The 12562-nt window shown below is 37.8% G+C and overlaps 1 protein-coding gene across 4 annotated transcripts; it reads right to left on the bottom strand.

The window, feature by feature from the left end:
- Positions 1-213: 213 nt before the first annotated feature.
- On the bottom strand, positions 214-12562 carry MIOS (meiosis regulator for oocyte development). 4 transcript variants are annotated; one of them, XM_014878496.2, is made up of 11 exons: positions 12348-12562; positions 10064-11430; positions 9771-9869; positions 8615-8872; positions 7621-7790; positions 6464-6529; positions 5704-5862; positions 4796-4948; positions 3415-3619; positions 2205-2334; positions 214-1993 (listed from the first exon to the last, which is right to left on the bottom strand). In XM_014878496.2, exons 2-11 carry the CDS (start codon positions 11358-11360, stop codon positions 1897-1899), a joined length of 2634 nt encoding a protein of 877 aa, XP_014733982.1. In that variant the 5' UTR covers positions 11361-11430; positions 12348-12562; the 3' UTR covers positions 214-1896. The 4 variants fall into 4 exon arrangements, 3 of the variants coding, with proteins under 3 accessions (XP_014733982.1, XP_088018244.1, XP_088018241.1); XM_088162118.1 differs by having other exon boundaries at positions 9771-9889; positions 10156-11430; positions 12348-12475; XM_088162115.1 differs by lacking the exon at positions 12348-12562 and adding an exon at positions 11700-11815.

Here is a 12562-nt window from a genome sequence, read left to right as displayed (position 1 = left end):
TACGAGTATTAAAGTGAGCATGTAATTTAACTTAGTGATAGAATTATAACACACAGTTACAGCCAAGGTGAAAACGTTAGATTAATTTCCTTTACAAGAGAAAATGAGACACTGTATGTTGGTAGCTGCATTCACTTAAACATGGAAGTTATCAGGAAAATTTACTAAATGTTACTTCACAAGAATAAAAAACAAACACTTGACACTTACCAATCCTCATTTACATAAACCAAAACCTTTATTGCCTGTATTTATATAAATAGGGTATCATACTGTAAGCCCCAGTTTACATTTATAAATGGAGAACATTTTGAAGAGCTCTTCAACAGCAATGTGAAGTGTGCAAAAATACTGGAAAGAGAAATAAATATTCTAAAAAAAAAAAGGAACTGCTATCCCATGCCTAGAAATATCAAGTACCTCTTAGATTTTTAACTTTAAAAAAAAATCTTGGCCAATTTTAGATCAAAATAAATGCAGCAGATGTATTACAACATTAATGCTAACTCAGAAAACATAACCCAAAGTCTTGAATGTAATCTTGTACATCCACAGAAAACATTTCCACATTTTATCTTCTTGAAACTACACTAGAGTACATAGAACTAGTGGTATATTACAGTATATTCTGTTTAAAACACTAATTTTCACAGTCCTGGCAAATAGTACCAGTTTATTGCTAGCATTCCATTTAGTATTTCATAGCACACAAGTGTTGAATAACTCATATACTGTAAATAAACACACACCAAGTAAACTGATGTTATTATCACATACCTTAAAACAGGTTTGGTTTTTTCCCTAATTTCTGTGAATTTTGTTGCCTACAAAATCAAGGACAACAATACCAATTAGCTCCTAGCACAGAATTAGCAAAATATCTATCATTGGCGCTCTCTCAAGTTAATAAATAATCTTAATTCCAGCTGGTAACACATCTAGAAATACTCTGATCAATTACATAAAATTTGGAGCAGATGGGTGTCCACTAGAGACCAGAAGGAGGATTTATACAGGTTCATTCCACACTTCCTAGTATATTTCAGAAGTACAGGGAAATGCTGATTATCTCAAAGTCGTCAAGTATTTTTGTAGTCAAAACTGCACGTAGTTTAAAACTTAGTATTTACAAGTCTCTAGTCCTTGAGATTTCAGATCTTCACAGTACTAAGTTAAAAATTTATCAGATACAACCTCCTATAGTTTACCTGCACTCTGCACTGAAACAGTCACATGACTTCTCGAGGAACTCTTCTCTAGGATATATTCATCACTAGGAGAGAAAACCCCCAAACTCTTTAGCAATAAAATTTGCATCAGCTAGATATGTAGCCTAAGTAAGAGCTTGAATTGCCAAGACATTGCTTTACTATCAACAAGACCTGGGAACAGAAAGAAATGGATTTTTCTTTAAAATAAAAATCTTTAGAAGACAGTTAGCAGTGACACTTCGAATAAACTTACAAGGAAACAATAATTTGCATACAAGAGAGTGATCAAACAATGAACAGAGGAATCCACAGCATCACTTTGCCATCTTCTTTTCAAGTGTTTATTTTGAAGGTCTGTTTTCACAGCATATAAACTCAGCTTTGGGACCAATCAGCATTATCCTGAAAACTAGTTAATAAAAGTCTTCTTTGGATTTTAGCAAATCCAAAGAGTCCACAATTCCAGGAGTGCTTTTATTCAGTCCCCTGAATAAGGGACACGCACTGTACCTAGAAGCTCACTTCAGGAATTCCTGTTTCTACTAAGCACAGTCGTACACACATCATTTTACTACTTCAATAGCAATTTATTTTTTCACAGTAAGTCACAAATTACCTTTGTCTAAATTATCTGCTTGGACTATGATGGACATCCATTAGAGAGCCACACATTTTCTAACAGTATTTATGCCTGGACAGTCTCTGCTGGAACAAGATTCCCTGTTGTATCCAGTTGCATACACTTACAAGAGCAGGCAGAAACTGGGCACTCGGTATGGTCCCTAGATAGCAACAGCCAAAAAAAGAAAAAACAGGTAAAATAATTTTGCAATTATACATTTAACTATGTGCAGACGTGTAGTATCTCAGAAAAACTCAGTATCATAGTTCTGTTTTATTATTTAAACTTTATAATGACAGATACAGGGAAGGAGACATGTTCTTCTCAGTGCAGAACACACGTGACATAATAAAATTTTAACACCAACTTACCTGAACCAGCTCAGCATATGACCAGCATGTCCACCATGCCTACAGTTGTGACACCATGTAAACCAGTTGTTGAACTGGGCTAACTTCTTGTCTTTGCTAAGATCCACTTTTTCATCTGACTTGGATCCTCCTGTCCAGAGGCAAACCCACCCCACAAATAGGCTGTAAATCATTAAATTTCATTTATATTTCAGTCTCAACAACACCATTAAAATAATTCTGAAATAAAGAACATTATGTGAAAAAGCATCCTGATTTTAAAATAGAAGTCAGTAAAAATATTAAGACCTGGAAGAATGCCAGAAAAGAATTAGACTGCTAAGCTGTTGTTTCACATCTTATGGATATGCTAAACTTGCCCATTAAACAAGTTTTACAGACAGAATCTCCATCAATGGTGATTTATGCCTTATTGATTGATTCCTATTCCAGTGAATTATGGGCCTGTTCTGCTGTACATAAAATCCGCTTTATAAAAAAAAAAAAATCAACAAAATCTAAAGTTATGAATTGGAACAAATACAATATAGAAGTCATAACAAAGATCTGCGAAATAATGAGAAGAGGTAAATAAACATGATAACTGTATGGCTGCTCATGGCTCTGTAATAAGACTGACTTAAAAATATGGTCAAAATCCTTTTTGTTTAGACATTATATAATGCTGAGCCAAAGGCATTTAGAACCAAACGATTCTAGTCATAATACCACTTAGCTGTGACAGCATGACCCATGCATTCTTTCATAATTAGTAATAGAAAGTACACTACACCCCTCTTCCTCTTCCAGCTAAATATTAATTCATTTACATTCAAAGATTTGTGTAGCATGCCTACAATTAATCTCAAGAAAACACACACCCCATTTCTTTCAGTTATAAAGCTCACAATACTGATCCCCATAATACTCGGATCTTTACATCAGACTAACCATGGAATTTGACTGACAATCTCAAGGAAAACTGCCAGAACCAAGTAACTACACATACTACCTGATCCTTAAGAACTGAAACAAAGGTTTCATTACAAAATTAGATGGGATGTAAAGAAGTTCTCAGTTATGGTCCTTCTCCCTTCAAAATGATAAGTACGAATATTTACAATATAAATGGGGAAAAAAAAAAGTGCAACAAAAGATCTTTCAATAGGAACCGCTAATTTGGCCTCTAACTAGTTCTGTAGCTGAGTAAGTAAAACCCACTGTGTCATACCTGGACAGCTGGAAACTGGTGTTCCCATATTTATCAGGCAAAGTGCACAGCGGGGAAGGGGCTTACGGCAACCAGGACAGCTCGTAACTTTTGATTTGGTTGGTGAACCGCTGACTCCATACTGGCTAAACCCTCGCCCCTGATGAGGAATAGCTGAACAGCTGTAAGAGATTGATTTTCCACAGAAATTGCAACTCACAAACACCTAAAGAGAACAAATGCCCATTAATTTTTTGGTTTGTTTCCACTTCTGCCACACCTGTGACTGAATCCATTCAAGCTAATTAACATTTATTTACCAGCTATTCTAGAAAGTGCCCTGAAAAGCCAAGGCTACTTGTGAAGGAGTTATTAACATCTTGGCTTAAGGAGGAGGCACACAGCCCTGAGAAGTGGGCCTTAATGATGCTCACTAACTTCAAAAACATATAAAAACATGCACAATTGCTAAAACTTTGACAGGTATTATTTAAGATAATAAAAGCTGTATCTTCAATAATGGAAGAAATTAGTTTTATTCTACTTACTATATAAAGTCTGGTCTCTCCCACCTTATAGTCAGATGACTCACACTACAATCCCCAACATAAGGATTTCCTAATATTATTTATCTGCATCCCTCATGTCACAAGTTGTGACTTGACACCAAGGAGCACATATTTAAAATTCTTTAGGGGTATTTATGTTAACAACATAAGGAAGGAGCAGTAAATTCAACTCCCTCCTGCTTGGAACAACTCTGCTTAAACAGCTGTAGCTGATAAATTAATTCAAACCCAGCTTTCCCCAGAATCTCTGAGGCCCTAAAGCTCATAATGAACATACTTAGCAGACATGAGAGAGTAAAAGGTGCCATGGTAAGACCATGTTAGCTGAAACTACCACCAGATGTTAAGAAGATAGCATTTGGGCAGGACGTTAATTTCTGAGTCAGTGTATGTTCAGAACTGATAATGAAAGTTGCTGCTCTTCACTTTAGTTTCAGGTTCAAGGGCTTCAAAACAGCTTTGAGGTCTTTTTCATTTAAAACAAAACCAATTTGAACTAGTTCCATGGTTTTGGCATCAGTCTCACCCTGACATTGAATTCAGCTGGGTGATACATGTCTGATTTCATTTTTCAGTATGTGAGAAAAAAAAATCAAATGAGTTTCCAGTTTCCCCAGAAGAAAAGTGTTGATAGGTTACAGTTTCTGGAAGACCTGTTATTTGAAGAAAAAAGTGACACTTCCTTTTTTTAGGGCAGGCTATATTGAAATCTTTCTTTTACACATAAATCCTCATGAAAACCAAGATATGGCCAGCAAGGTTTTTTTTTAACAGAAGTACCATGTCACGTTCCTTTCTGGACTGGTCATATTTCATATAAGATTTATATTTACCTGGGCTAAAGGCTTTGAGCTGGGATCCAGCTTACTCCTATGGATATCAAATTCTGCACGTTTATGCCAAAACCTCCAAGCATCTAAAAGATTCCTGTAGTTCTCAATCCAGTACTGAACTCTTTCATCCTTAAGTACATCTGATGGAGAACCCTAAGGTAGGCAGGAAAAAATATCAGACATTTATTAAAGACACACAATACATATTACTGACTTTTACATAAGGCTTTACAAAGTGTACTACGAGATATAAGAAACAATACAATGTCATTTATCCTGAAGAAGATGAACTTCCTGTTAAATTGCAATGTGAGTTTGATAAATGTTTTCTTCAGTTTCTCTCTGATTGAAAATACTTGTGCTGCCATGTCCTCCTAAGAACTCATGTCAGTGAGATGAAGGATTTGAAAGTTCTGTCATGTATCACAATCTGTATTAGTCATGATTGCATATGCAGTTAAATACACCACTGGCAATAGCTGCTACTGTGTAAGAGCCACGGTAAGTCCTTTTTTAAAAAAAACCCAAACCCAAAGCCTACAAACAAACAAACAAAAAGCTTCACTTTTGTTCTCTACAAAAATCTTGAAAGGAAAAAAACTAATGCAAATGTCAGGAAACACACCAGCTATAAGCAGATAAATGGGTATTTCCAGTTCAGCCAGTGAAAAGGACTACGATTTTGTCTCTTTCCCCTAGTATGTCCTCAAGCTAGCTCAAATAGAGAGTGTGAAGGCACATACTTACCAGTTAACACTGAGTTTCAGGTAACCTCACAAAAACCCAAATCCAACCAATTGTCCCAACTTAATACAGAAAATACAAGTTCACATGATTCAACACTACCGTGATAAAGAAACTACATTTATTTTTCCTCCATAAAATTTATTTTGGAGTGAAACACTAACCTGTAGCATGCAATAGCTTGCTGTCTGGACATCTCCAGTTCTGTCAACATAGCTTTCCATCAAGTCAACTCCATCTTTTGTCAGCCCTGTTAACAGTATTCCCTCCAAATTCCCAGCCTCTTTCATTTCATTTGTCAGCTTTTCAATAAACCTGTTGAGCTATAAAAAAAAAGACATAAAGAAATATATAAATACATGTAAAAAACAGCATCCGCTGCTAACAGAATGCATTGCTTGCTGGATGTTATGCAGAAAAAGTTAAATTACTACATTGTATGACACTGCATGAAATCAAGTGTTTATAAACAAACTTTAAGCTTCCTGATAGAAAATGCAAGGAGAGAAGTTATGTATTCTCAGGATACTTTGGTGAATTTAAAATAGAACGTTTTTGCTGCAAAACCAAACCATAATTTGAGAGAACATTAACACTTGGAAATAAATACTAAATAAACAGAAATACTCTCCAGTATAATTAATGCAACTGCATTTGAACTACCATGTAATGAATACTCACAAAAATCTCCAAAACCACAAAACGAATAAAGCCCCCAAACCAACCAACCAAAAACAGAATCAAAAATTAAGCTGAAAGTATAAACTGAAAGACAGATTATACTATACCTTATATACTTTGACAAGAAAAAAAAAATCACTCATCACTCATTATTTCCACCATTCACCCCTCTACCCGAGTTTCTTCTGCCTCTGAATAAAGCCCAGTTTAAAAATTTGTTTAAATGGGCAACCACCAACTTACCTGAGCATCATTGAGGAACTTGCAAGCAAATGCAACTCTGTCTCGTACAGCTACATTATTTTCATACTTTAGAGAGGAAAAAATGGGAATATAACATCAGATACATGTTTCCATTTTTCCAACATATTGTAAAAATCAGAACACTTTCACCACTGCCTAACTAATACAATGAAATTGATTGTGTACAAAGAAAAAGCGGCATCTGGAGAAGGCTAACTCTAAATACCAGCTTATTGTTTGTCCTCAGGCACAGGTATCAGAGGAAGACTGCAGATATGGAAACAGACTACTGGGAAAGCCTGGTACAACACATCCTACACGATTTATGAAACCCTACAAAAATAAACTTTGCAAGTCCAGTAAAGGACTTTGTGCTTCCAGCATGTATAACTATGAATCCCACCAAGTTACAGAAGAAAAAACAAACCAAGATGAGTTGACTGTATTTACAAAATAACTAGCCTAACCACTCCATTCCTTCCTTAAACTGCAAAAAAAAGTTAACAAAGCAAACAAAACACCCCAAGCAAACAAAAACTAAACATCCAGAACTAATTTCTCAGAAGTATATTAACACTTTAGGTCCAGCAGTGTGTCTATATTTACCTTCTGCTTTTAAACCATTCTTCTAGATGTGACACTGAAAAAAATACTTCTCTATATTAATTTTCACACTTATCTATGCCCATATTTTTCTCTCTGATATTCTCAGATTAGAAATTGTAACTGACATTGCCCAAACAAGATGTGCTTGGCAAAATCTTTCATGCAGACATCAACAGGTCTCACTGAAGGAAAAATTAAAATTAAAACCAAATAAACAGCACCTTATCATGTGTGAGTTGCCAGTTCATCAACAAAAAAAAAATCTATAAAATTACTACCCAACATCCAGAGAACAACAATACTCTCTCTCAAAGACAGGAAAAAAAATGTGTTAACTATAATCAATATTTTGGCCATTCATGCATGACTTATTCACTAATATGAGATGTCTCTTTTGCAGAAAAAAATGCTATTTGCCAGCACCAGGATAAAAGAATAGATTTTGATTTGATTAATTCTTGGAGTATATAGGACTCCCCCTACATACATGCATGCATCTATACACTCCTATTGCATTAAGAAATTTTAACCTAATACAGAAATTTACTCACCAAAACACCATCATATGAACCGGACTCACTCGTCAGGAAAGCAAACATAGCACACAAGTAGGGATTGTTCAACTGCAGTCTTAGAGTACTGCACATTTCTCTCCAAAGTGAGTTCTTCTCATCTGTGTAGCCTGACAGAGCCATTGCTACTACATTAAGGTTCAGATCACCTGATTTATGAAAATCAATCAGTGAAACAAGATTATTTAAATTAAGGACTTTAAAAAAATCCAGTTAAAACTGCAAATGAAAGCATCCATTTGAAACACAATGATTTGTCAGGATGCAACACAAAACGCAGTAGAATTAACACTACCTAAATTAATGTGCATACACTATCATGTATAATAGAATTTGCTTTAAATGCATCTGTTCAGGTAAGTTAGCATCTACATGCATGACAGCCTCTTTAAACAATAGCACACTACTTGCAGTATTTTGAAAGAGCTATCATAAAAGATTGTCATTATCGTAATTCAAATCCACAAGAAGTGAAAAGACAGGATTGTATATCCAGCCATTGTTTAACAGACCTAGCTGGAAGACGACAATTTTATACAGAAGTTTCAAGCTAGAAGTTTCCTAAACACGTGTAAACTATTTAATCTAAATATTCGTTCTGTCAGAAAGTTCAATTTTCTTCTTGAATTTGAAAATAGCATGCCTACACTCTGAATCCTTCCTGTGGAAAGCACAGACACTCTTTCACCCAGCAATTCCATTAAAGTAAAAAGAATCCCACTAGTTCTGAACATATGTTTTTCTAGGGCTTTTATCAGCAGGAAATTCTGAAACATATGATCTATTTTAAATAGACAGCATGGCATATGGCAGTCTGACGAGTGAAATGTCAGGATTTCTCAAGCTTCAATACAAGTGTTTCAAGTAACAATTTTATAACACAACATGCATCTATCTTCCATAATTCCGTTAACAGAAAAAAATCTACTAACATGATACAGCGCCAAAATAAAAGACTAAACACAATACACACCTTTTCCTGAGGAAGCCCCTTTATTCAGAATTTGTATTGCTCGCCGTATGTCCAAGTTGAAAAGTGCTACAGCAGCAGCTCGTTCCCAGTCTCCTTCCTGTTCCAATGAATTTAGGAAAGGTTCCACATCTAAGTCTGTTCCCTTCTTTATCCACCCACAGAGCTGCAAAGCCAAAGATCTCTCCTCACTCAGATATTGAATAATATCTGCCTGTCTATCAGATCCACTCCTGCTGTGCCTGAGGTTCTCTGTTGTTCCTAGAAATGGGAAATAAATTAAATTATGCTTAAATCACAGTTTCAGTTGCAATCACAATACAAGACTTTGATTTTAATCATAAAGCAGGGTACAAAAGCTGAGTATCGCATTTTAGTATTTTAACATTGCTTACAACTCCATGGTAAGGAGCAGTATACACAAAATTATTTTGATCTGCTAAAAGTTATGCACCTAAGCTTGATACATATTCCTCAGTCTTTTTTCTTTCTTCTACCACTTGTTACATTTGACAGGAGTTCTCAGTACGTTCAAACTGAAAACACATAATACACAGTCAAGCACCTGTTCTACCAGTTCTCAGCCAGGATAAATGTGTTAGGAGCTTTCCCACCACTCAAGACTCATTTTTTGCTCCAAGAAGCATAGTTATTAGTAAGACATATACTGAAGAGTGAAAGAAATATTCAATAATAAATTGTACTAAGAAAATTTCAGCAAGCATGAGAGGCAGAATGTGATGAACCAGGGTCAATTACCACTTCAGAACAGGTTTAAACACAGTTGTACAAATATACTTAATACATTAGCAGGGACTACAGCAAAGTCACCTTTCTAGAACTACACCCTGATGTGCAGCTTTGAAAAATACAATAGCTATGCAGGGAGCAAGAATTCTTAGTGCCATAGTCAAAACTCAAATGTTTTAAATAGTTCAAAGATTTACTTCTGAGGATACTACGCTTCCACAATTACTGACTTTCCAAGAACACTGAAAACTCCAGAAATTACTGTTAACTTACATTATTAAAACACCAACAAAAATACTTTGTTTTGATATTTTTACATAGCCTCTTTGAACAGTTGCCAAAGACAAACCCATGAGTGTATCACTCTGCAAACATACAATAATACTTAGCAAAATTGGAACATTCTTACCCAAAGACGACTTCACAATTGATTTAATGCCAGCGTAAACTAAGGGACCTTTGTTTCCTGTAAGTTTTTGATCCATATCTTCAGTATACTGCTTCATAAGTATTTTCATGTATAGGAAGCTAAATTTTTCCCAAAAAAAAAAGTTTTAAAAAATTTAAAGTCACATCCTGTTAACATATAGAAAGTATTTACAGGATGTTGCATTGTATTTAAAGATTTTAATGCATTTTTTGGTTTACATATAAAGGTATATTACTTCCTTAGGACAAGAACTACAGTAAAATAAAGGATATAATGCAGAGTGTACCAAAGCGATTTCAGCTGAGGATCTTCATTTCCAGCTAAGAGGTGATTTCTCCAAACTTGTTCAGTATCAAGACCATACCTTGACAGAGCTCTGAGGCGCATTTTGGTTGCTATGTCTTTTTCCAAGGAACTGGCCTTTCCTTCTTCAGTACACTCATACAAATGTCGTCCACAAGCCCACATTAAAGATGTCACCGGGCTCCATGCAAGAGAAATTCTTTCAAAAACGGTGAAGTCAGACATAGTCCTGTTGGGAGTCACTACTACCATTCGATTTTGACTTGTGGGATGCCAGGCAAATGAAGCAATGTAATTTTCACATGGTTGGACACTTCTTTCAATTATTGTCGGCTCAGTTTCATCTCCAATAGGGGTGGGAGTATGCTGCATGTCATACAGTCTAATGATGTTACTATCCCTTGTTAAAGTAGCTAAGAGTCCAGTCCTTGTTGGACACCATGCAACTTTTGTTAAGGGTTTTGGTTGCTCTGTCAAGGTCAAAACAGGCTTTTCAAACTTTCTTAAATCCCATATGGCAACCTGACCTTCATAGAAGGAAGCAACACGATCGTGGAAATAGGGATCAACAGTCACTCCTTGGACAGCCTTGGTGTTTACAAATATTTTTTGGCTTGTGTTCCTAAGATCAAAGATAGCCAGATTTCGATGCATTCCAGCTAATAGCAGCTTCTGATCCCGTGGAAGCCAACAGAGAGAGAGACAAGCATCATTCTGTCCCAATTCATACAGTGGTTTTGTTACTACCAGGCCTGCTTCTGCATCTCCTGATGAAAGCCTTACTTTTTCTGTAGCAACTGCAGTCTCTGGGGCATATTTGCTGCTGATATCCCAGATCAGGACTGAAAAGTCAGCCCGATGTTTATCTAACCCAGCAGCAAGCCAATTGCTATCCAGTGGATTCCACGCCAGGGTATTGCATTGCCGAGCATGTTTGGGAACAAATTCTTTGCCTATCAAATCTTTAGATTTTGAGTTGTGATCTTGCCCGAGGCTGGTAAGGACCACTCGGCCATTGGCCTGTCCAACAGCAAGGAGACATTCAGGATCATACTTGGGATACCAAGCCACACATTTCATGTACGGTGTATCCGAATTTATTGACAGTAGTGTAGCCGTAGTTTCCTCCGACAACCGCAAGGACCCTGCCTTGAGTTCAGAACTTACAGCAGAGTCAATGTGATAAAGGCTCAGCTCTGAATCACACACAACAAATCTGTCAACATGGTGTGGGGCCCACAGGATATCAGGTTTGGAGCCACTCATGGCTAGGGTAAGCTGACACACAATTTAAGCTCTGCTAAGAAGATTCAGGTAATATCCATGCATACGGAAACTGTTGAGAAAATAATTTGTAGGAACGTTATCAAAACTCAAGTTCTTTTTTAATCTGAAATCATCGTCAAACAAACAAAACCAAATTATTTTTAGAGTTTAACCCTTAACACATTTCAGGCCAAATCATTAAGCATTCTCCTCATAGCACGTTATTTCTGCTAGTAGGTATGTACTGAGACAGAACAAACACAGCCACCTACAAACTGGTGACAACAGGATCTGCTGTGTTTACAAACTCCACACCAGTATTAAGCAAGAAGATATTACCCAAGCTCCACTGTGGTAGGATACGTGGGTGTGCCGCTGGGAAAGAGCCACTCCCTCAAACATCTAGAAGAGAATTTCCCTGCCTAATTAAAAAGCATCAAGTGATTAAAATTAGAGTTTGTCAGTTTTGCCTAAAGCCCACTCCACAGGCTAGAAAAGCCTCCTCTCTTGGAAGATTTCAAGAGAAATTCAAATTTTCATTTTACTGTACAGCTCCTAATCCCACCACCTGCCCCAATGCTACCTTTTCTCTGTATCTGGTCCAGCAACTTTCAAATAGGCACATTACTGTCAAAACTCTCTTTACACTTTCGGTAGCTCCATGCCCAGAATCACTACACATGCCTACATGCAAACAGACTCTACAGATCCTATACATCTCTGCTATTATTGTGGAAAAGGACGCGCAAGATCGGGAAGTACAAGAAAAAGTCTTATTTACTCCCCTTGGGTCGCCTCTGTGTGCCTGCAGATCACACCCCCGCCCGCCTCCGAGGGGGCTCAGGGCCCCCGGCCGCAGCCCGTTACGGCAGACGCGGAGTGCGGAGGCGGCCGCAAGAGCGAACCGGAGCCGGGAGGCGGCTGGCCGGCCGGCCTCCCTACCTCCCTCCTTCCCTCCCTCCGTTCCCGGGCGCGGCAACCGCTCACCCAGCCCGCGGGTGGCTCCAGCCCGGCCGCCGCCTGCGGCCCTGCCGCCCGGGCACGGAACGGGAAGCGCAGGAGAGTTTCCGGTCGCGGCGGTGCTTCCGGCGCGCCGGGAAGCGGAAGCACCGCCCGCGCCGGGCGCTTCCGCTCGGCGGGGCCGCGCGCGCTTCCAGTCCCGGGGCGCGCTCCTCCCTCCCATTGGCGGACGAGAGAGTCAT

Source organism: Sturnus vulgaris, chromosome 1 (genome assembly GCF_052056855.1).
Source record: "Sturnus vulgaris isolate bStuVul1 chromosome 1, bStuVul1.hap1, whole genome shotgun sequence".
In the NCBI taxonomy this organism is placed as follows: Eukaryota; Metazoa; Chordata; class Aves; order Passeriformes; family Sturnidae; genus Sturnus; species Sturnus vulgaris.
Note: the sequence above shows the minus strand (reverse complement) of the source record. Positions and strands in the feature narration are given on the sequence as shown.